The sequence below is a fragment of the Manis pentadactyla genome, chromosome 4 (genome assembly GCF_030020395.1).
Source record: "Manis pentadactyla isolate mManPen7 chromosome 4, mManPen7.hap1, whole genome shotgun sequence".
NCBI lineage: Eukaryota > Metazoa > Chordata > Mammalia > Pholidota > Manidae > Manis > Manis pentadactyla.
The window spans coordinates 120,384,798-120,409,770 of NC_080022.1; the positions used below are offsets into that span (position 1 = coordinate 120,384,798).

General features: G+C 49.9%; 1 protein-coding gene across 10 annotated transcripts in view; it reads left to right on the forward strand.

Annotated features, from left to right (window-relative positions):
• Positions 1-24,973, forward strand: part of EPN2 (epsin 2) — a 76,609-nt gene that overhangs the window by 22,760 nt on the left and 28,876 nt on the right. For 6 of the 10 annotated variants that reach the window (XM_036931275.2, XM_057500803.1, XM_057500802.1 and 3 more), the window contains exons 2-3: positions 9,077-9,149; positions 10,800-11,561. In XM_036931275.2, coding sequence (XP_036787170.2) covers positions 10,967-11,561 — 595 coding nt within the window. In that variant the 5' untranslated portion in view covers positions 9,077-9,149; positions 10,800-10,966. Of the gene's footprint in view, positions 1-9,076; positions 9,150-10,799; positions 11,562-13,418; positions 13,590-16,179; positions 16,183-24,973 lie in introns of all 10 variants that reach the window. The other 4 variants (XM_036931274.2, XM_036931277.2, XM_036931278.2 and 1 more) reach the window with 2 other exon arrangements.

The window sequence follows — 24,973 nt, forward strand, 5'->3', positions numbered from 1 at the left end:
CAAAAGCTGAACATAGAGTTACTGTTATATGACCCAGCAGTTCCACTCCTCACTTGTACCCAGGAGAGCTGAAAGCATGTCAGCATAAAACCTTGTACACAGATATTCACAGCAGCGTTATTCATAATAGCCACCAAAAAATGGAAACAACCCCGCTGTCCTCCAGCCACTGAGGTGGATAAGATGGAAGGTGGTCTGTCCATGCAGTGGCAGATTATTCAGCCGTAGAAAGGTGTGAGGCAGCAATACATCATGCACCATGCGTAAACCTCTAAAAAAATGTGCTAAATGAAAGAAATTGGAAACAAAAGGCCACATACTGTATGATTCCATTTGTGTAAAATGTCCAGAATCGGCAAATCCATAGAGATAGAAAGTAGAGGCTGGGGGAGAGAGCCATGGAGAGTGGCCGCAGACAAGCACAGGGGCTCTTTCTGGGGCGATGAGAATGCTCGGGTGAGAGAGAGGTGCTGAGTGCGCTCTGCTGTGGGTATGCCGAATTATATGTGTCAATTATCTTTTAAAATGGTGAATTTTATGCTATGTGATTGTATCTCAATAAAAACAAAACAAGGAGAAAGACACTGCCCCCACCCCAGATGCCATAGCAGTGCTACCTATATTATTCCCTAAATTGGGTGTTTGAGTTTAAAAGTAAATTGATTTAATGAAAATATTAAACAAACAGTACTGTCACTTGTAGTAAGAATTGAGTGAGATGATTCCTAAGACAGTACCTGGCACATAGTAAGTCCTCTGTGTTCATAGTCACATGTTATTATTAATATTATTTGGAGGATATGGTAACAGTTTTGAAGGTGAATAACCAAAGTTGGCCAGTCCAGACGTCTTCGTTTGCTGAGGGAGGCCTTTGGGGTGCAGCCTGGGCCAGCCTGCATCGCCCCCAAAGGCCCTGCACTCCCACACACATGCTGTCTCCCGTACTCCACTGCTCCTTTCCCTTCTCCCTGTGCTCAGCTCTATTCTCCAGTGCCCTTGCCTCAGAGGCACTTGTGTACCACAGCCCATCCCAATGTCCCAATCTGTGAGCCGCAAGGAGCTCCCAGCTTGGAATCTGCCTTTGTTGTCCTGTGCGGGGTTGTCGCACCTCCAGCCAGCCTGGAAGCTGTGTCTGGGTGCTTCCCTAACTCCCTGTGCCTATTGGCCTTGTTCTTCACATGCAGTGAGTGTGTGAAAGGTACTTGTTGAATTTAGCATCAACTAAACCATTAGTCCATCTTTGCTCTGTAGTGATAAAATGATGTTATAAAACAGGACAGCAAAGGTAGTTAAAAAATATGCTGCAGGGAACATTTGTGTGCTGTGTAATGGGATCTGCTCCTCAGAGCATACTCTAGAAGATCTTGGTACCTGTGTCCCAGGAGACAGCATGCACACACAGCCCTGTTCATGATGGCGAGATCTGGAAGTAATCCAGATGTCCACTGACAGGACAGGGAGTGGGGAAGCTGTCAAATACAGACTTAGTCAGATATTTCACAGTGAAAATGGATGGCCCACAGCTAGCTAGATGTGGCAACATGGACGACGGAAATGTAATAGTGAATGACAAAAGCAAGCTGTGGAAGACTGTATATTGTTTGGTTTTACAACACTTGTGGTAAAAAATTTTTTTTTAAAAAGCAAGAGACCGAAGAACCCAGAGCCAGAGCTGTTTGCCTGAGGCAGAGGATGTGGGGAGAGGAAGGGCCCTGTGGGTGGGCACTGTGGACATGCTTCAGGCCTTGAGGGGCCGTGGGATCACAGGGGCTTGTTTTGTTTGTGCCTCACATGTGGTTTGCCCTTATTTTATATGCACCCAATAGGATGTAATAAAACTTAACAGGAGTAGCAAGAAGACAGCAGGGCTGGCATCTGCCTTTTCTGGGGCAGACGCTGACATTTAAGAGTTAGAAGGAACATTTCCTCCAAATGTGTCCAGTCAGTGTTGCAGAGTAAACAAAACACTAGGAATGTCTCCGGCAGAGGAGGAAGGAGGGAAATAATACTTTTCTTCTGTACCAAAAAAGGAAGTTTACCTTTCAGCATTGAGGCCCATTTTTTTTCTGAGTGATATTTCAGATGACAGCTATTTCAAAGGAAATAATACATACTTCTTAGGTTTTTAAAGATGATGTGACTGATTGAGTAGAAGACCCAGTTATAACCAAAGAGACATAGTTTCTTAAGAGTGTGACTTCTGAAGAACACATCTTAAAACATCCTTTTGGAGTCTCTGTAGTATTTCAGATTCCTACCCTGAGTGATTTGTAGGACCTACACATTTTAAAGTGAAACTTTCTTTGAAGAGCATTCAAATCTTTTCCTTTGGTTGGCTGCACTGGAAGGAGCTGGGATGCCAGGGCCAATCCCAGTACAGCATTCAATCGCTCTGGCCTCTGTGTCCACACACGGGGTAGTCCAGAGGCCCTTGCAGCCCCACCACCTTTGTTTCTGCTCCCTTGACTTGGTGAGCTGGCTGGGGAGAGGACCCCCTATGGGCTGCTGAACAGAGGCTAGGAAAACAGTTGCTTCTCTGCCGTCTTCTGGCCTCTTAAAACATCTAGGCAAGAGGGACCTTTCTAGGTCTGCCAATTCAGAAGGAAAAGTTCATTGTTTTCAGAGCTTTGAGCATTGGATTTGTCTGAAGCCAGATGGAATAGGAATAGGGCTTAAGAGAATGGGACCAGAGGCCTGGGGTCAAATCCTGGTACTGCCACCTGCAGGCAATGTAGCTTATTAACCTCAACTTCCTCCTCTGTAAAATGAGGAGAATAGTAACTCCCCCTATGACTGTTATGAAGAGTCAATGAGTAGACATGTATGAAGTTCTTAGAACATGCCTGGCATGTAGTCAGGACTTAATATTTGCTATCTTCTAGTTAGAGAGCCTCTTTTAGTTTCTCTTACTGTTGTTAAGTCTATCCTATTATGATGACTAGGATCAAAGAGTTAGCACAATGGAGACTCTTCTGGAAATGCCAGCTGCAAAGAAGAGATGGAACTAGTGGCTGTGTGTGGCAGGTTGTATGTATGGTCTGGGAAGAGGGGCTGGTAGGCAATACTACCTAGCAAGCCGGCAGGCAGTTTCCACCCTGCACATTTGTCATAGAGAGGCATCTGTAAGGCTTTCATCTCCTCCCTTGGAAGTTCTTTTTGAGTTGCCCTCAGGGACGTACTGAGAAACATTTTTATAAACATACTTAACCTGGGTGCTGCTGGGGAGAGGAAGCAGCTATTTTTATTTTTTACACCTATTATTACCAGTCCCTGTGTAGGCACCTCCTCACAGCAACCCTGAGCAGCAGCTGTCAATACCTCCTTTTGACGGGTGTTGAAATAGAACTTCAGGAAAGCTCATTGACTTGCCTCAGATCATCACTGGAAAGGCAGGGTGTAGATCCATGTGGTCAGAATGAGAAGTGTCCATTTTGGCTCTTGCATGCTGCCTGAAGGTGGCTGGCTTTGCTCCCAAGCCCAGGCTGTGGGGGCATCAGCGGTCTCTGCCCCGGGGCAGGTACGCTGCCCTGTGGGGCCCAGGTGGCTGTTCATTTATGTGGTGAACATTCCTTGAGCAGCGGTGGTGACAGCTTATATCCGCAGGCAGTTTGTTATTGCGCAGATAAGTCAGAATGCAGGGTGGAGCAGCTGGCTTTAATTTCAGTGACAAGAGACCAAAGGGAGACAGGAGTTAGGAGAGTGGCCCCCAGGTGGTAACTTGGTGGTCTCTGAGTGGGCAGGATTAGGGATAATGTTTAAAATTTTTAGTTTTTGCCCCTGTGTTCATCTACTCAGTGTTCACTGTGTGCCAGGCTCTGTTCTAGGCAGAGAAGAGACAGCTGTGAAGACAGGCAGAGCCCTGCTTCCACAGAGGGCGTGGGGGCCTGGGAGATACTCAGATCAGCAGGTACATAGACAAAGTGATGTTCAATTGAGAGGCTGGCTCTGCTGAAAAATAAAGCTGCTGCCTTGATAGAGTGGCTGACTGGTGGATCAGGGAGATGTTTAAGATGTAAATGACAAGAAAAAGCCAGGTGGGTAGAGGCTGTGGTGGGGGCCAGCTTGGAACATGGGTTTCTCTGAAGTGACAGTGAGCAGATTGTTCCAGTAATAAGGAAAGTGATGGGAAAAGAGAGTTTAGCACATGGGTGGCACGAGTTACACTTCAAGTCTTGTCCTTCCCCAGGGTGCTACAGAGCCCAGTTTTAGGATAATTTGGCTTATCCTTTGAGCTTTTGCCAAGGTGAGCCTGTTCCATGGTCCCTGGGGCTCTGCCTTACCCCTGTGCTGCTTGGGGTAGAGAGATGGGGACCGAGGGCCAGCCTGTGAGGGTTGGCGGACACCAGCCATCACTACCGGAAGTCCATGGAAGTAACTCCCTCAGCTGCTCACAGAAATCTGCCTCATTCCTCCACAGTCGGTATGAGGAGAGTCTTACATGACCTTCCAGAACTGCTGGTTTAAGGGCACAGGTGAGCAAACCACGCATTTTTCTCATGGCTTTGGATTTGTGCTAGCACAGTGTGGAAACACCTGTTGTTACCTGCAAGGATCCCCTTGGCAGCATCTTGAGCTCCTTTGAGGAGAGTGTTTGATCACCGCTGAGCCTGAAATCATGTCCGCGGGGCCCTGGCCAAGGGCGTCTGCAGCTCGCCCTCCCTTTGCTCCCACTCTCATGCTGGCTCCTCAGGAGATAGCGACAGCTCGGTGTTCAGTGCCACCACTGTGACCAGCCCAGTCTAAATTAAGCATGAAATCATGGGAATTCTAAATTTTCCCATGTAGCTCTACATTTAAAAAAAATATCTCAGGCTGGAAAATTGTACTGATCAATCTGTAAGCCATGGCTGGGCCTGCCTCATGGGGTGGGGTGGGTGTGTCAGACCATCCAGTGCCCCCTTCTGTGGTTCCCCGTCTCTGGGTGGCATTGCCACCTGTCATTAGTTAGTGTCCTGGTAGCAGAGCCACAACTTGTTAGAAATGGTAACTCTCAAGTCCAGGGGTCACACATAAGCTGCCTTCTTTGGAGGAGGGAAGGGCTCTGAGGGAAGCCCACAGGAAGCCGTGCCTCTGCCCCATGTTGCCCCACAGGCAAAGAGAAACAACTGCCAATAGGCTTGTGGCTCCTTGGTCAGTGGCCTGTGGCCAGGGCTGGTCAGAAGCATGGGCTCCTTGTGATACTGGAGACGGTAGGGGATTGAGCCATTTGTGAGAAAGAGAGTTTTGGGAACTGAAGGATTTGGGGAAAGCGTCTGGTCTACCCATCATCTTAGAAGGGAGGAGCCTGGTCACTGGCTGACGTGGTGCCATGGTGATCACAACTCTGGACTTAGGTCCCTGGTTTCCTGTCTCCTGACTGTGTGTGCCCTACCACACCACGTTTGCTTTTTGGTATGGTCTTTGGTATAATGTCCATGATTGGTCATTTGCAAAACTACTTTGAGGGGTGCGTGGGCATTAAAGAATTATTTTTCCTTTATGGCATGTTTATGCATCCCATTGGTCCAGTTGTCAGGGTGTTTGATCCCCAAACCTGTAAGAGAGGTGCAGCTCACCACACCGCATTTCCTAGATCAGGGGAGTGAGATTTAGTGACTGCATCGGATGGCCAGGCTACAGCCGGAATGGCCAGCACCAGGTTCCTGACCCTGGTCCTTGTTTCACAGAATCTTTAAAAATGACTGTATTTCAACACCTATGTAGTCTGGACCCACAGGCTGTTCTTCCCAGAGACTAAAAGGTCAGGGCACATTGGTAAAGAAAATTAAATTCTTCATGTGTGTTTTAGTACTTAGTTTCGCTAGTTTCGCTTTTAGAAAAATTAAGGACACATACTCATAGGAGGCTGTCTGATACCTAATTTGAGGTCCCTGTGCTTGTTCCAGTGGCTGTCGGGTCCTGGGAGAAGCTGCACAGGTGGCTGTTTGCAGGAGGACCTCCTGCCTTGTGTGAAGAGTGGCGTTGTCCAGCATGGGGTGGGGGGGTCCTTCCTACCTGCTTAACTGAAACTCCCATGGGGTTCTTCCTCTCCCAGAAGAGAAACAGGAGAGTGCATGGACAGTTTAACTTGGCCTGCTTTATCATCTAGAAGTCAAGTGTAAAATGTTTTTTTTCCCTCAAGAACCTCTGAATGTAGGCCCACTTTTTGCATACTGATAACAGGATTTGATTTATTTAGCCCTAAAAGTCATTGGAATATAGATGCCCACATTCAGTTAGTAAAGAGAACACTTTTTGACTGAATCTCAGTTTTTCTGGTGTGTGTCAAGTAAAGGATTAGTGTTTTCCTTTCATTTCTCCCCTTAACGCGCACAGTAGTTGTTAGGCTCTTATTGCTAGGTTGGCTGATGCAGAGTCATAATAGTCCTTTCTCTTTAGGCTGAAATGATTACTGTGGAAAAGAATGTGGCACTGTCCATATTGTCCTAACTGGACCCTTGTCTTCGGGAGAGTCAGCTCGGTTGGGTCATGTGAGCTGTGTGCTTAGCCCCCTGCTGACAGAGCCTCCTTTAATTGTCGTGGTCCCCTTTTCCCCAGTAGAAAGATGGAAATTTTCCTCCCTCAGGGACTGTCCGCACAGGACAACTAAATCTGACTACTAATCAAGGCTTCAGAGGATTTCACAAACTGAGTGCTGATGTATGTCATTCAGTGACACCATGGTGCATGCTTCAGTAAGCCTGGGAATCACTATGGGAGCATGGTAAGAGTGTTGCACCCCCTCAGTGCCACCCAGAGGCACTGTGTGTCTGGAGTTTTGGACAGTCTCCCCGGGAGATTCTGGTATAAACGGTCAGTGGGCCACACTGGTGGAACGCTACAGGACAGGTGGCTGCTCTCTCCTACAGCTGTCCCTGTCACCTGCCTTGAGAAATATGAAGCACATGGCATGTGACAGGAGGCTGCCAGCTACAGAGAGCTGGGCTGCCATCTGGGGGAAGGTTTTCAGGTCAGTCCACTCAGTAATATTGACTGTGACTGGATTGACCCATGACAGTTATGTTTGTGGGGGAGGGAGAGACAGTGGTTACTATTTGCTCATAGTTGGTCATGATCCCTGATCACTCAGAAGCTGCTGCCAAAATCCCCTTAGGGATTTGGTATAGACTGCATGGACAAGTGAGGGTCTTCCCAGCCCCCCACTTCCCACCAGCCCACCTGGCATCAAGAAGGACAAGGCCAGAGGCACATGGGCGTGACCAGGAGCCCACCTGAGCTACTGCAGCCCTGAAAAGCCTCTTCTCTCTCCCGTGATCCGGATCTATATTTTAAAGGCATTTCCCCACCCAGTCCCGCAAACCCTTGGAGCACATTTTTATGGAATTTTTCTTGCCTCTCAGGGCATCACTCTAGACTGACTTGAAATATTTTGTTTGTTTGTTTAGTTTTGTTCTATTTGCCATTTGCAGTCTATTTCTAGTCTCCACTGTCTTTTGAATTCTGGTTGTATTTTCAAATATGCCAGAATGTTTCTCCCCAGTCCTGTCCCCTGTAAGCATGGTGATCCAGTTGTTACTTTATGGTCCCCATCATAAGCCACTTGAAAAATAGTGATGAACCCAGACCTTGGGGGTACTGCATTTTGAGGGGTGAGGAGCCTCTCTGGCAAGAGGCCATGATCGGGTGAGTGAGGAGAGCCCGGCTGGTGTGTCTGCACCGCTGCCTGTGTCCCACCACCGCACGCCTGCTGTTCCGGTGTTGCAGCTTTCCTCTGAGTGCTCGTTGCACAGGGCTTGCTACTGTGCGTGACAGGAGCGCATGTTGCTGTAGGTTACGGATGACCACGCTCGCTTGTGCCGCTGATAAAGCTCAGGGACTAAATGGCTATGGCACAGGTGGATCCAGATGCTCAAGTGATGTTCTGTCTTTCTCATCCTTCCCTTGGCTCCTTGCTTTCTTCAGTGTTGGCTGCAGACTTAGGTAAACCCTGGCCCTGCGGTGGCTTCTAGCTGCTCAGCAGCCCTGCTGCTTTCCCAGTATGAGGGCCCATCCAGCGAGGTCTCCAGGCAGTCCAGTCTGAATTGTCACCCTGCCCCTGCTCTGGCTGGGGGCCCATGGTGCTTTGATTGGCTGGGCCTGGGCCGGGCCTGCTCTGACCACTTCCCCCACAGAAGACTGGGGCTCTTTCCAAGGCAAGGGGATATGGATGTTGCACAGGCAGAAACAACAGATTCCATTTCCAGGATGGAAATGAAATATTACTCGGTTCAAAGAATCTTCCCGAGCACTGAGAACTAAGTGTCCCTTCCCATGCCAAGTAGACTGTGGCTTTCGCATGGTGTCTGCAGAGCTCCCAGGGCATTTCGGAAGGCCTGACAGAAGTGTGTGCTGTCCAGAGTGACACTTACACAGGCTGGCTGGTATGTCTGACTTTGTGCTGTTGGTTGGATTTTATCAATTCAGTGTGCATACGAGTGATTGTCTTGTGCATCAGAAACTCTGATTCTTAATAAAATGATTTTTATTAATACAATTTCAAAACAGGCTTTTCAGGGCTGGGACTGGAGTGAGGTGTGGTCGGTGTTGTGGGCATTGGGAGCCCCAAGCATCTCATCCAGGGAAATTGGTGATGCCTTATGGCTCCTCTTCCAGCCCGCTTGGTAGGCACAGAAAGATTGTTTGCCTTCAACAGTAAATCCCAACTCAAAGTCATTTTGCTGTCTCCATGCAAAAATATTTAAAGTCATAACAGAATTGTACAAACTCAATGCTTCGTTCATCACTTATCATAAAATAGTTCTAAGTAGTACCTAGTGATAGAATTGGATTTCTAGTTAGTGATGTTCTAATGACATCTGTCCCTTTGGCTTTAGTTTATGAAAAGGAGTCTTTCCACTTTTTGGGGGTGGGGTGCTGTCTTGGTCTAGACCTTTAACAAGGTTTATTTTTCCCTCTGGCTTGGACAGTACCCTGTCTCTCTGCCATCCACTGTCCCTCATATCTGGGCTGGAAGTCCTTAATAAGTGATTGGATGTTTAGTCCAGTGAGCTGACCGCAGTTCCCTAGGCTCGAGTGAAGAACTCCCAAGGTAACAAATGATCCTGTTTGAGTTGCTTTTGCATGTATATTATTTCAGGCTCAGCAAACTGGAAATGGCAAAATGAGGAGGAACATTTGGAAAGTGGAGCATGCAAACCATTCAAAAAAGAGTAAGAACAAAACTCGGGATCTAGAAATAACGTAATTGTTCTTCAGGATGGTGTGTGTTCAGGGCTGGACTTTTAGGAGTTGGCACCCGGCAGATGTTTGCTGGGAGGGGAGAGTGTTTACAGCCCAATCCTGAGGTTGATGGGGAGAGGTTTTAAAATGGGGAAAATGAGGTCTGAGATCCACATGACAAGTGCAACAGAGCCCCAGAAGTCCCCAGTAAAAGCTGGAGCAGCCTGGGAGTGCCTCGGGCTCCTGCTGGCACTGCTGTGGCCCTGCAGCCCCTCACGCATCACGGCTGCAAAGTTCAGGTGAGGAGTACAACCCAGTTGGCCTTGAACATAGTTTCTCCTACAGGAATCTCTCATCCTCAGATCTCCACCTCCTCACCAGCTTCTGAAAGCTGCTCTTGTCCAAGCTTTAAGAAAATGGCGGGCAGCCATTCAGATTATGTAGACTATATATTTTTCTGACTGACACATATTATATCAGCTTTTTCCTTCAAAGTCTAAATATTTCAGAGAGACCGCTGATAGATGCCTTGCAGGTTGAGACTGCTAGAGGAAACTCATGCCTTGGTCTGGCAGCCTCCTCATCCTTGATACGCTGGGAGCGATTTGGCAGAAAGTCCTTCCCAGGCCTGCCTTTGAAGGCCCCCAAGGGCCAGCTGAGTTGGTTGTTCTTGCTTTGTGTCCTCAGATCTCCTTTGTCCACCTCTATCCCCTGCTAGACTGGCCTTTTCTGAGGACAGGCGCACTGGTTTTAATCTGTTCCATGAATTTATTCAACAGTGTTTACATCCAGGTCAGATACAGTGCCAGGTGCTGGGTGCTCACTGGTGAACAAGACCAAGGTCGTGCCCCAGAGCCCCCTGTCGGGGCCGTGGGCCTCGCTCTAGCTCAGGAAATGCCCTTCTCTGGAAAGAGGGGGTGGGAGTGTTTGTAGCATAGGGCTGGGTGGACCCATTAATGTGTAACCCCGGACTTCCATTTTCTCCTGTGTTAAATGAGGGGATTGGGGTAGAACTAGTTTACTTTTACAGCTGTATTAGCTCTGGGCAAATGCTGGAGACATTGGAAGCCCAGCAGAGGGCCTTAGCCGTGTCTAGAAGAGTAGTTGGGAACCTTTATAAAAGGTCAAGAGAAAAGTGATGCTCATGGAGCAGTTAGAACCGCCATTCTAACTTGCCGCAAAAGCCAAATGGGGAGCAGCTTTAAAGATGCAGAGCGGCATTTGGGGGTTAAGGGACTCCCAGAGCTTTCTTATTCCTACAGATAATTTTGACTCTGTCAGGACAGGCATCCCCTGTGCTATGCTGCCTCTGTGGCCAGCTTTTCCTGTGTCATGAAGATACAGGAGAGCCGTCCAGTGTAAGTGCTTTGAAAACAGAACAAGAGTCACCATGTTTACTTCTTTTTTCCCAAAGGCTTAAACTTGACTTTAGATTTTCTTCATTATTCACTTGTAATACTGCTCTTACCATAGTTTTGAAAGAAAGATGGAATGTCTTTCATCCTAGGGAGGCAGGAGTGCATCCACTCATCCCCCACCCCCGCCGCTCCCCAGTCCCTGCTGTTCACAGACGCATATGAGCCAGAGCCTCCTGCCTTCCTGAGGAGCTCCGGGCACAGTGAGTGTTCTTTCTTCCCTAGGTCATGCCTTCTGGCTTCTCAGACCTCAGGCTCCAGTGGGAGAAATGACAGTCAGGGGTCCTGCTGCAGATCTGTTACGGAGACTGAACCTTTGCAGGGCTTAAGCTTGCCCAGAACAGGAAAGCTTCTCTCTTTGAAGGGCTTTATATTTGTAACAGAGAATAAAAATGACGACTTCGTCTATCAGACGGCAGATGAAAAACATTGTGAACAATTACTCAGAAGCTGAAATAAAAGTCCGGGAGGCCACCTCCAATGACCCATGGGGCCCGTCCAGCTCTCTGATGACTGAGATCGCAGACCTGACCTACAACGTGGTGGCCTTCTCGGAGATCATGAGCATGGTGTGGAAGCGGCTCAACGACCACGGCAAGAACTGGCGACATGTGTACAAGGCGCTGACGCTGCTGGACTACCTTATCAAGACGGGCTCCGAGCGGGTGGCCCAGCAGTGCCGCGAGAACATCTTCACCATCCAGACCCTGAAGGACTTCCAGTACATTGACCGCGACGGCAAGGACCAGGGCATCAACGTGCGTGAGAAGTCAAAGCAGCTGGTGGCCCTCCTCAAGGACGAGGAGCGGCTGAAGGCTGAGAGGGCCCAGGCTCTCAAAACCAAAGAGCGCATGGCCCAGGTCACCACCGGCATGGGCAGCAACCAGATCACCTTTGGCCGTGGCTCCAGCCAGCCCAACCTCTCCACCAGCTACTCGGAGCAGGAGTATGGCAAGGCTGGGGGGTCGCCTGCCTCCTACCATGGCTGTGAGTAGTGGCCGTGCTCCCTGCCCCACGTCACGGAGAGTGCGCGGGGCGGCAGGCAGGGTGGGCACCCTGGGCTAAGCGAGAGCTTGCACCTGTCCTCCATTCTCAGCTTTCAGTAGCACAGACAACAGTGCCCTTGGTCTGCTTTCCATCCCTTGGCTGCTCTGGCTCAGGGGACCTGCTGCTGCTCTGTGCTGTGATTGAGCACATGTGGCAGGGCCAGCCCTCCAGGAAAAGGTGGGCACACAGGCAGGCGTTGCCTGCTCCTCCTCAGGGAAGGGCTGGAGCAAAGGGATTGCCTGCTGCACACCGTGAAGAGTGGACTGGATCGGTAGGTGGGAGGAAATGAGTGCCCTTTCTTGGTAATCTTGTTTCTTTAATCTCATATTAAATGTTTTTCTAATGACTAGGCTGGGCCGCAGGTCTCCTGACTGGCTCAGTGTGTTATTCTACGTCAGTGTCGGGGTCGGGTGGGGGTGGGGTAGTACGTCTCTGTGTCGCTTAGAGGGAGAAGGCACAAACCTCCACAGGGGTTAGCGTGAACCAGGCCTCCTTTCCCAGAGGTGGATGAGAGCTCTTGGTGCTTTGGTTGCATGGCCGGGTTGTGCTGCGTTGGGGATGGGCAGCTCTTCCCTCATTTTGCATGTCGGATCATTCTGGGTATTTGCTCAACGTTCAGAAGAGATTTCAGGGAACAGAAGTGGAGTTCAGGGCCTGAAGGAAGCTGGTCTGTGTGAGCCTCCTTGGCATCATGGCTGTTCACTGAAAGGGTCCCCTGCTGTTGCAGGGCATGGTGTCAGGACAGATGGCCTTGGGAGGCCATTGGTGATGGAGGTGAGGGATGTAGAAATTACATCCTCTGACTGTGAAAACAAAAGTGCAGGTCTCCACACTCCTTTTTGGAATCAGTAACTGTCAGCAAAACAGAAAACCTTTTTTAAGAAAATTGTTTGTATTTGACAGTCTCCTGTCAACCCTTGCTTAGTCAATGGTTACTAGGCCAGTTACTCATGTTTCCTGCTTCTGGAGGTGGCAGTTTGACATTGTACCACCTCCAGTAGCATTTTTAGAAAGGTGTCCAATGGAAGATTTGCATATTAAAGTCAAACTTCCTGCCTCTAGGAATTCTAAATTTTTATCAAGAATGGAGAGGTAGGTTAATTGTTTCTTGTCCCATTTCTAGTTATTGTCACTTCCCAACTTAGTTTGAACTACTCTGCTTAGGCAGAGGTTGTGACCTTTGAAACTACTTGAATAAATATAATGGGTATCTCCAGAGGCCTCCCTTTGGGACAGGCCGAGCCAGAAAGGAGGATTGCCCTTTAAAAGTGAAGCTCCTTGTTTCTCTCAAGGAGCCTCTCACTCTCCATCCCGGAGAAAGGCCCCCTGTGGGTTGAGCTGGTCTCACGTTGCCTTGGCTTCCTCTTCGGGAAGTGGCTGTGGCCATGGGGAACTGCTCTGCTCTCCACATGCCTTTTGCAGTCATTATTCTCAAAAGCCAGAGAATACAAAGTCAGGAGCTGAAATAGCACCCCATTTCGTCAGTAGTTTGTGAGACCGTCCAGGTGCAAGGGAGAGATGCTTAGGGTGCAGGAGCCTGTGGGTGTGGATTGGGCCTCCAGTCACAAGTCCTGCCAGCCTTCTGCTGGGTGGACTGATGCTGCCATGATCCCAGCTCTTAAGTTGCTGTTTCCCTCAGACTTTGAGCTTGAGCTGCATGTTGAGGGTTAGTATGTGGTCAGCAGGCTGTTCACTGCCTCCAGGCGTGTCAGGCGTTGGCCTTGGCTCGCCCCTCTGCTGCTCCCTCTCCCTCTAATGGCATGTTTCTCTCTGTGTGTGTGTGTCCCTGCCTGACAGCACCTGAGACCTCGTTGTGTCCCCAGCACCGTGCTGGGGCCCCGCTGGGTCAGAGTGAGGAGATGCAGCTGCTGAGCCAGCGCCACCCCTTCCTGCTGCACCTGGGGCTGGCTTCCCACCCAAATGGTGACTGGTCCCAGCCCTGCCTCACTTGTGGCCGTAGAGCCCGAGGTGGGATGGCGGTTTGCTTTTCTCCTTCCTAGAAATCCCGGGCAGTTTGCTGGGGGTGTGCTTGGCCTGTCAGTACAGCCAACTCTCTCCCTGTCTCCTTTTGGGCCTTGCAGTCCCACCTCCAGCAGACCCAGGCCCCTCTCTTGCTCTCTTCTTAGGAGCTTATGGCCTGGCCATGCTTCCCTCACACCACCGCACGTCACATGCTGGAAGTTAAGCTGAAGGCTTAATTGGGGTGCTGCTGTTTGGGGATGGCAGGGGTGATCGTTCATGCCCTCCCTGCATCCCCAAGCCCTGAAAAATTGGAAGGGGCTCTGCTGTCTGCCAGACCCAGGCGTGGTGGGGCCAGACTTGGCTTGTTGAGCCAGAGGTGTGGTTTAAACCTCACAGTGTCGAGCAGCTCTGAGCACCCTTGGTAGCACTGGAAGCCATCATCCTTGATGCAGTGGTTCAGGCCTTGCTGAGGAGAAAATGCAATTGTTTTCATTTCTCAGTTAACTGCCATCCTTCCTGAAGTCCCCATTACCGTGGCAAACAGAGAGTTAGCTGTACTGTCAATTCTAGGCCACAGTGTTTGAAGATACCTCATTCAATGAGTAACTAAAAATGGGGCTTCTCTTTTGACTAATTAATAATGTATCCTGTTCAGAGTCTACAACTGTTTCAGGTAAACTGAGAACATATTTTCACTGTTTCCTATGAGAAAATGTTCTCAGTCTAATCTACCTTCAGTCCCAAGTGGGGCTCTGGTGCAGAGAAGAAAGCGGTCTATTCTCTCCTGCTCTTACTGGAAGGGGCACCAATGCAGAGTCTTTGTGAGGCTTCCCAGCTAGGGCCGGCCTTTATGCAGCCCTGGAGACAGTTCCTGCTCACGCACGCCTCATTAACATTCTTGTCTGACTTGGATATTTGTGCGTGATCACTACATTGAGCTTGGGGATATTTTCCTTCATGCCCCTGTCTTTTCCTAACAGTTTATACAGGATTTTATAAGGACTGGCTTTGCACTCCAGAGAATGCAAAAGGTCAAAGCACATTAATGGGCACTTGAATTACACACCAGTTTCTCCCACCAGATCTTTGGGCGCAGTTCCCAGCAGGCTCCCAGAGTTCCCTAGAACGCTGGGAAGTCCCCTTTGTTTTTCCCAGCTTCTGCCCATTCAGTAACTGGTAAGGTCTGTTTTGCATCTCCACGGTTAACTATGTATTCACCTGGCCCTCCAGCTCTCCTCGGGTGGCAGGTTGGGTTTGCAGGACATTTGCTTATTAAAGTCAGGCTGCTGCCCTCAGCTACCCTGGCTGCTTCCTCCCGCTGTGACCAGTACCAGACCCCTGCTCCTCCAGGCCAGGCCTGGGGCCCCTCTGCACCTTTGCCTGTCCAGTTCCCTCCATGTGGGTGGCTCCCCTGAACATACACATCTGGCATGTTGCTCAAGGTATACAGCACATGTGGGTCCTCTGCTCCGTCATTTCTAGTAGAAATTAAGGATAAAAATGACTTGGGTTTTTGTTGTTGCTTTTTGTTTTCTTTTTGTGTTTTCTCATGCCTCAGGTGAGTTTCGGGCAAACAGATGTTCTGTGGTGTCCTTCCTTAACCGTTTAGTGTGTGCATTCCTCTCCATATCTCACACCTCTCTGTCCTGGGGGACTGTCAGGGGGCAGGACCCCATCCCATGGCTCCTCTCTGTTTTTTCTTATCATGTAACACAGTGGTGGGCATAAAGTACGTGCTTAATGTATGCACAGTGGCGGATTTGCTTTGAACAGACTGGCTTGGAATCCAGCAATGATGCCAGACAGATGCCAGCATTCAAAAAATTGTCTCGTGAAATGCAAGCTATGACTCGGGAGACAGCTGTGAGGGACACACTTAGGGTCCCAGACCCTGCAGAGAGAAGGCCTGAGGGGCACGGGTGCAGACTCAGGGCAGGGGAGGAGAGGGGCAGACTGCTGAGAGTGGGTTGGCGAGGGCATCACCACAGCTGACGGGAGAGTGGGCAAGGTAAGAGGTGTCCCAGCTCTGGCTGCTGTCTGACCCACGGTAATCATGATGGTGTTTGAGGAGAGCTTCCTTTCATGTGCCATACCTGTGTGATCATCCCTGGTCTTCCTGCCTCCCTCTCACCACCCACTACATTTGTAGATCTGACCTTAGAAACCTCTCAAATTTTGCGCTTCATCTCTATAGTTCCACCGCCTCAGTTCAGCACTAGCTTTCTGATTGGTTCCCTTGCTGTTATCCTCCCCCATTCTTATCCATCCTCCACCTGTATAAAAGATGGCCTGGGTCCTGGGTCACAGAAAGCTCATCTGGATCCCAGGGGTCCCTGCAGGGCCCAGCCCAGCGCCTGTGACATGGCAGACAACTCTGTCCCGTGGTGGTCCTCGGCCGCCGTCTGCCAACTCAGGTCTGCTGATGTGTCCTGGGTTCTCTGTGTAGCTGGCCCCACCTGCTCTCTGGCTCCCACATTCCCTTGTGCACTCAGCAAGTGCCTGTGGAATTCCCACAGCGTGCCAGGCCCTGTACTAAGAGCAAGGAGAGCCTCCTGCCCCTACCTCTGGGGAGAAAGACAATAAATATAAGATACAGCATGTTACATGATGAGTGCTCTGGAAAACAGCAAAGAAAACCTAGAAATGGCCCAGCTGAGTATGGGTAGGAAAGGGTGTTTTGCAGTGCTGAGGGTGTTGGGGCAAGCCTCTGGGAGTGAGCTGTGTAAATGGCTAGAGCAGCATTCCAGACAGGCCAGGAGCAGCAGTGAGGCACACTGAGGTGGGACTGTGCTCAGGGTGTCTGCGGAACAGGAAGGTGCCGGTGTGCCAGAGCCGAGCCAGGGAGAGTGGCAGGGGAGGGCAGGCGAGAGGGCGGAAGAGAGTGGGCCTGGAGAAGGCACGGGGCCTGGGGAAGGTGCAGGCCCGGGAAGGAACGGGGTGTCTCTCAGACCGCCTCTGGCAGGGGGCACTTGTTTCAATCGCTAGCCCATCTGAGATGGATGTGCTTGTGTCAGTGTTTGGATGTTGTAGCAGTGTCAGACTGCTGTAGAAGTTCCTGAGTACTTCACCGTGCTAATCCTGTCACGGACCACACGCTGAGTGGTACAGGAAGCCCTTTGGCTTTTACTTAGGGGAGGTGGGGGAGGGCTTGGAACCAATGAGGGCCTCGACAGATGAGAAAGCTTAGGACCTTTGGTTGTGTATGGGCCAAGGCAGCCCTGATGTGGGTTGGCGAGGGCATCACCACAGCTGATGGGCTTGGAGGGCGGGTGGCCCTTAAGGAACACCACAGGACTTCCTCGAGGGCTGGGTGGGCTGAGGGAGGCCCAGAAAGCTCTGAGGAGGGTCAGCTGAGCCCCTGGGAGATGGAGCTGCCCTCCCCTATGTGAGGGTGGCCTGGAGGGGAGCCAGGCTAAGTGGAGGAGGCAGGGTATGCCAAAGCGTCTGGTAGACATGCAGGTGGAGGTGTGGAGAAGGTTTGAGAAGTCTAGGGCTTGGGAGGGAATTCTGGACTGGAGATGCCTTCTGCTCCTTGGCCTCACCTGACACTCATGTTTGCCTCATGGTTTTGTAATTCCTGGTGCTCTGGCTGCCCTCCCCACCCAAGGCTGGGCCCTTGGCTCACCTGCATTTGTTGCCTACGTTATCCTGTCACATAGTTGGTACTCAGGACTGCTGGGTGCGGGCCAAGCTGTGGGGCTCAGGAAGCCTCAGACTGAGGGGTTGGGGTTTGCCTGAGACCACACAGAGCAGCTGGCTTGGATGGAGCCGGGTGTGAACGGCCATCTGTTACTCCAACCCAGGCCTCTGTCCACCTTCCTACATTATGTAGGGCCAGCCTCAACATTCAGCAGGTTGTGGAGAAATTGCAGAAGTTCTTGGGGCAGTGAGAGCCCCCATCAAAGGTGACTCAGGGTCTTGAGAGGGCCATCCCTGTTTTGTCAGGCAGGGCCTGGTGTAGAGATTGCTGCTGTCGACGTGGATGCTCCAAGGTCAGGGCACCGCATCTCTGCACAGGGGCTGGCTTCCGTGGAGGGGCTGGGAGAGAAGGAAGGATTGCCTGGAGTGTGTGCTTGGCTCCCTTTGCTGAGCTTCCCGTCTCCAGTGCCAGAGCTGCGCGTGCCTTGCTGTAGCACAGACCTGCCCCATGTGGCTTGGCACCTTGGGTTTCAGGGTGGGAGGTCAACTGTCAGCATACCTGTTTGTGGAAGAACAGGAAATGGAGGGAGGCAAAGAAGGCAAAGAATGGTCCTCATTGCCCTGCTTCCCCAGGGTGAGTCCTGGAGCCCAGAACCGAGTGGGCAGCGGTGTGCCTTGCACAGTGGGTGCCTCCCCCTCGGCCAGGTCCCCTGGCTGTCTCAGTAGGCACTGAGACGGCTTCAGTGCTTTGGCTGGCACAGAGTGGCCATCGTGGTGTGGGGTGGGTGCTTCCAGGGGATTTGGGGCTCCCTTCAGGCTGGCCGCCCCTTTCAGCTGGAGCACCTCATGCAGGGCTCCACCCCAGGCCATTGGCAGTGATTCACCAAGAGATTATGACCAAGCATTTTATTTATTTGCCTTGCTTCACTCTTGGAAGAATTGGAGTTGGCTTATAAAACATGTGCAGTACCAGAGGATTAAATAGATACCAGAAGATATTGGGGCAGAGGGAAAATAAGGGTGAGACATAAGGCCAGGGTCACGTAGAACTGCTGGATGTGGATCCAAAGTTCACTCTGAGCTTCTCAACCACTAGCACTGAAGAGGACAGCTTCTCCTTTAGTCACTGGGCAAGAGTCCAGGGTCCAGCAGTGGTCCAGGGAGGCCAGGTGCTCACTGTACAGGAGCAGGGCCTCAGACCAGCCTGTACAGGTCTTCTTGGGCAGTGCCCCGAGCCCTGCGCCCTGATGGCCTGGCATGAATCCAGGGGAGCTTGGGGTCTCTCAGGGAGTGGAGGGGATGGCATGGCTGTCTCACTCCTTCCGTAATGATCAGCTATTCTTAAACTTGTCAGGAAGAATCTGAAAGCTTCCATGTGCACCGTTCCCCGTGTGTGTTTGGGAAGACCCTGGAGGCAGCAGGCCCTCCTGAGACTCTCCAGAGAAGCTGGTGCCGCAGGGGTAAACCATAGTTGCTGTGGCCCCAGCCCTGCCATCCAGACTGGGAGTGGAGCTGGAGCGTGTGTGCATACGTGTGCACACAGCAGAGAACATTTTAGTTAGAATTAGGCATCCAAGAAAGGGAGTCCTACATAGGTCTATTTTTGAAAACTTGAGGGTATAGGAAAATATTTTGCTTTAAAAAAAAAATTAACCCAGCATGTTCCTCAGAAGCCCTCCTGGGATGTGGACCTGGCAGGAGCCAGGGTTGAGGCCTGAGAGCGTGGGAAGTGGAGGGGAGCGAAGCTCCAAGGTTCAGGGCTAAGTGACACTGCCCAGGAACTGGGTGGGGGACACGGCCAGGTCCAGGCGGTTGTGGCTGCCAGCTAGGTGATTCCCCTTGCCAGGGAAGACCAGGCACAGCCAGCTGGTCGGGAAATGTTCCCAGCCCTCGGGGGCCTCCACCTGGCTTTGGGCAGATTGTTTTCTGAGGGGGCTGGACTAGGAATTTGGTAGAAGATGGGATTGATTTGACACCCCATTTTGCCGGAGCAAAGGTCTTTTGTAAGTCCTGGGACCCCTGTGTCTTTGGCAGACAGACAGGCAGGAGCCCCAGGGGTAAGAGTGGGTGCTGGGCTGTCAGCATTAGCTTACTCTGGAGAGAGTAAGAGATCCACTCTTCAAATGGAAAGTAGAGTCACAGAGGAAGCTGGTTAGTAATGCTAGCAGACCCTTGGAGGTGGCAGTTTTATCGACACATTTGTGCAAGGGTCAGACACTAAATCATTCTTTTTTTTTTTTTCACGAAAAAAATAACCAGTTTATTTTACAAGACAGAGTCAAACAGAGAAAAAGCATAACAAATGTAACTAATTAATAATTGTGACCTATTTAGTTACATTTAAATTTAGAAGCTCATTCTTGCCACAGGGGCTGGGGTCCTTGGTGGGCTCTGAATGTGCTGCAGTGAGGCTGTTGGCTGGCTGAGTTGCTGAAGTTGGCAGTTACCAGAGCCAGCAAAAGGCTGACCACCCCCTGTGGCTGCCCTCCTCTGTTCTCCCTGAGAAGGAGCCCTGCTTCTTCCACTTGTCCGAGGAGGTAGGCAGGCAGGTGTTGTTAATAAGGACACTGGGATGGATTCACTCACCCAGAACCACTCAGTCAAGTGGTGAAGTCAGAATTTGAACCCAGGTTTTCTAGAACTCTCGTTCTTCTACTTTCCAATTAAAAAGTAGTTTTTAAATTGTTCTACAAAGTAGATGAATATAGAGTGCATCTATTGCACTTTTAAGGTTGTATAGTCCTTTTCATGGAACGCTTTTCTCTTACTTTCATGGTTATTAAAATCAGGAAGCCTATTTAAACTGTTGCTTAATGGGGACCCAGACCATTGCTGGCCCTAGCAATGAATGCCCTGATTGTAGGAGAGAATAAGACTGAAACACAGCTATCAAAATTGTTGATTGGGGATTATTAGTTAATGATGTATGCTGATTTGTGCCATTGAAAATTGAATTATGAATACAATATTTCTATCTGTTCATTTGTCTTTGAAGCATCCTTTGTAGTATGGGTAAACAGACTATTGTCTGTAAACTATTAATAAGTATAGTATGAAGAAGGGAAAGGGGGATTAAGTCAAGTCCAATACACAGTCCCATAGCTGTGACCCTATCTGATTCACAGCTGCTCAGTTTGGCTAGCTTCAAACAATTAACTTCAGAGGGGCATTTAATAATTCTACAAATAAAAATAAGGGCTCAAAGATATATTTCTCTTGATATGGGAGAATAAACAATGTAATTTATGTATAATCTCTATATATCATGTTATTCTGTTTTATTTTCACTATCTGAAATTACCATTTACATTATTTTCTGTCTCCCTTCAGTGAAACACTCTGTGACAGGAGCCTGTCTGTGCTCAGTGCACAGTGCCTAACCCAGAAGTGTTCAGTGAACGCGTACTGAGCAAACGAATGCTAAATAAACTGTGATTCACCCTTCTTTCCTTCCCTCTCTCCCTCCCCTTTTCTCTTTCTTTCCCTTTCAAGTGGTATTTTTATGTGATATGCTCATCTCTGTTGGTATTTGCCCCAGGCATAAGCATTTTTGAAAATACGTTTTGTGGGCTTCCCCAGAAATTTTTACATATTTTGCATACTTTTTTGATGCCTTACATTTGAGTGTAACAGCAGTGTGATTCATAGTTGCTAGTTTTTACTTCATAATAAAGTGCTGTTCCTCATTTCACCAGCTTACTCTTCTCTTTTCCCTAAGCTACCTGCTCTCCTGGCTGTCTGGGGCTTTAAAATGTGCACGGTGTCCCAAAGCCTGGACCACGGCAGAGCCCCTGGGCTGGCCTGGCTGCCTAGCTGAGGCCCCCAGGGCCTGCTGCTGCGTGGTCAGCTTGGTGCAGGTCTGTTTAGTTGAAGGCTACTCCTTCCCTCTCCCTTCCATGCATGACTGTAGCAGTGCCCTTTCAGAAAGTTCTGATGCTCCAACTTTCAGCTGCTCAAATTGATATTACCAATTGAATTAGTCTCCTGCCACTGCCAAGGGCAGGCTTAGTGCAGCTGTCATTGGAATAGCCAGCACACTTCAGACACGTTCGCTCGGTGGCTCACTTCTCTAGTTACCAACAGTAAGTGAGGGTGGATCACTAAGAAACGCTGCTAGTGTTTCCATTATGACAGTAACCGTGTCCACTCCTGACAGCGTGGAAGATGTAAAAAGAAGTATCCCCTTAATTCTGCACAAAAACAGCTGCTCAAATATTGGTGTATTTCCTCTGGACTTTTTCTCTAAGCACCTTCTTCTCCAGGGTTGCCATTTACATTGTAAATGCAACTTTGCATCCCTGCTTTTTGTTTCATGAGAGAAGAAGCTGCATTCAGCATTCCCCTGCGTGAAGGTTCCTAACTCATCCTGGCCTGATGTTCACACTGAACAGCCCAATTGTTTTCAGTGCCAGGGCCCAAGGCTGGCCTCTGAGCACAGGAGGTTTGGAGCTGTCAGCTGTACAGCTTGGTTGTGACCATCTTTCTGTGTGCAAAGCAAGCAGGTTCTTAATCCAGAGAGGAACTGAAGGCTAGATCAAGACCCACATCCTCAAACGGCAGCTGTTACTGGCAGATCTGGGTCACAGGTCTGAATAGTGTTCCATGAAAGCAGAGTGAATCTAATGTTTTATATTATGCAGATAATAGAATGGTGTTACACAGCATTGAAATGTCATTCATAAGCACATGACATTTCAAAGCACATTTTAAAAATGTTAGTTTGTTCACCCATGCATTTTATAAGCATGTGTGCCCTAGGGCTGGCACTGAGCAGTGAGGGAGGGGCTTGGAATCAGCAGCTGAGGACTTGCCTTGCTGGGCATCCAGTTCAGGAGAAGCACACGTGTCTTCAGTATGTCACGTAGTGCCTGGGAGGAGGATAGGCAGGAGGCTTAGAGCTTCTGTGAGCCTTGAGCTGTTCTAACCCTGTGCATGGCGGGACAGGATGAGTGAGCGTGGGGCCCCATGCAGTGGCCACGGGGTTGCCCTGCAAATAATACGGTTACACAGTCAGATGTCTTCCACCTAACTTTCTTTGTGCATTTTCCATGTCACTGCACAGTTACATTCAGTTTTAAAGGTTAAACCTTGGTAGGTTACTTAACTTCTGCAAGTTTATGTCTTTTAGTCTAAAAGGGGGATGAGGACAGCACTCTGTCCTGGGTTCCTGTGTAAATTACCTTTGCTATATATGCATTGCACACCTGCCTTGTGCAAAGGCAGTGCTCCATGAGGTTGTCATCCTGTGGTCGGTCATTTTCATGTTCTCGCCAGTGTAAGTACATTCTAGTAAACTTCTTTGTGCAGAGAGCTTGCTTTTTAAAGGATTCTTTAGATTAGTTCTTCAATGTAGAATTCCCAGAAGTGAGATTAATGGCAAAGTATATGAACATCATTCTGTCTCTTGAAACATCTCAAATGCTTTCCATATTCAACCCATTTGCAGTGCCCCAGCTGTGGCTGACAGGGCTCAGTTGATAGCCATTGAGCCCAAAATGGCTACTAAAATTTTGTAAAGATTATTACTAATTTAAAGATGAAAATTACTATCAGAACTTATTTTAAAAGTGAGGTTTCTGCTTATAAGTATTACTTTAAGAAACTACTATGGCATTTAACTTCTTTATTTTAAATTTATGATTGAATTTAAAAAGTGGTAAATCACATCTTTGTTGAAGTTCACGCCTCTTACCCCATTGGCTGCACACAAGTTTGGTTGACAGTGTTCACTCACCTCTACTGGGACCGGTGCGCTTAGCTCCTCCCCTGCCTTGCACTCCTGCCTGGGGAGCTGTCGGTGGCTTCCAGCTGCTATGGTCTCTCCCCAGTGCTCCACCCAAAGGGTGACTTTCACGTGGGGCAAAGTGGCAGGAACCCCTGGGAAAACAGCAATGAGGAAAGGTTGCTTAATGTTTTGGACAAACCCTTGCTTCCTACCTCACAAGCTGGTGGAGAGAGTTAAATCTGTAGTCTGAAGATAAAAGCACTAACTTGCTCTTTTATTTCAGACAGGATAGGTTTGAAACATGCAGACAAATAGAAGGGATGCCTTTGTATCTGCACCACCCTCCTGCATCTCGGTCTGCGGCTCTGCCTCCTTCCTCCCTGGTTTCAGTGTACATGTCTGTAGTCTGAGGCGACAGCACCAGTATCTCATGGTGGAGACGAGTGTGTGAGTCACAGCCATTGTTAGTTTTCACTGAAAACTAAGCTTGAAAATAAGCAGACAGGCATTTGAACTCCTGCTCTGTGCCCATATTAAAGCTGATGTGGCCCCCTGCCTGTGTAGAGCCTTTGGTTAGGTCACGCTGGGGAGATGGCCTGCTGCACACAGGTTAACAGTGTAAATGCATCAAGTGCTGGTTGTGAAGGGACAGACGAAGGCTGTGAGGGGCCCACTCAGCTGACCCCCTCCAAGTGATCATAGTGTGCCTGGCCTTGCTCCAGGTGCTGGAGGCAGGGCAGGGGTGATCATGGAGCCCTGCCCTGTGGAGCATCCTAGTGGCATGATCTGGGATGACATGTTTAGGAAGGTGGCATTGGAGCTGACCCTTCAGATGAGGATGAGTTTCTCTTCCCCGTTTGAGGAAGAGAGAGGGAGAGTACAGTCTGAAGCCAGGTGAGAGCTGGTGGGTTCTGCTAGTGGAGTGGAGGCCTGGTGCCCCAGGGGCTGGGCCAGGGGGCCAGCCTTGGGGGGTGGAGTGGGACCCAGGGCCCAGCACGATAAGGATGCCCACAGCAGTGTGTGCAGGGGTGGGTGGGAGGGCACCAAGGTGCATACCAGGAAAGGCTTTGGCCTGGTAGCCTCCCATGGCTGCTGCAACAAAGTGCCACAAACCAGGCAGCTTAAAACTACAGAAATGAACTGCCTCACCCTTCTGGAGGCTTGAAGTCCAAAATCAAGGTGTCAGCAGGGCTGTGCTCCCCTGAGACCTGTAGAGGGGAATCCTTCCTTGCCTTTTCCCAGCATCTGGTGGGGGCCAGTGACTCTCAGTGTTGCTCCGCTCAGCAGCTGCAGAACTCCGGCCTCTGCTGTCATCATGTACACCCTCCCCTCATGTGTCTGTGCTCGCATTTCTTCTCCCCTTGGAAGGACACTATTTGTATAGGATTTAGGGCCCACCCTGCTCCAGGTGCTTCACCTTGCTCATTTTAACTAATTGTATCTACAAGGACTCTATTTCCAAATATGGTCACATTCTGAGGTACCAGGTATCAGGCAACATATCTTCTTGGAGAGGACCCAGTTCTGCACACATCATACCTGCTCATGGTGTGAGGTGTGAGCCAGGGCCACCGATGATCTCCTGTAGCCTTGGGCTGGATCTCCAGGAACATTTCGAGGTCTAATAGAAAATCAGTTAAGTGTATCCAGAATCCACCACTTCCCAGCTCCTTCGAAGCTATCACCTTGACCCAAGCTCCCACCATTGCTCCCTGGCCCAGTCAGATTATGTCACCTAGACCCTCCCAAAGCCTGCCTGAGGCTTCTGGAACCACTGCGGTTCTTCCACCATGGCCTCCAAGTGCCTCCTCTGCCACACCAGCCTCAGAACTCAGGCCCTCCATCCCATAAGTGGAGCTCCCACCTGCTCTCTGCCTGCGTTGCTTGCTGCTGCCTCCCTCCAGGCCTCTCTTCCAGGGTCTCAGACAGGCATGCCCTGAACACACAGAGCAAACTCTCTCCTGCCCTGGCACTGCCACCCCTGCTTTATTTACATGTGCATTGTCCTCCTCGTAGAACACAAGCT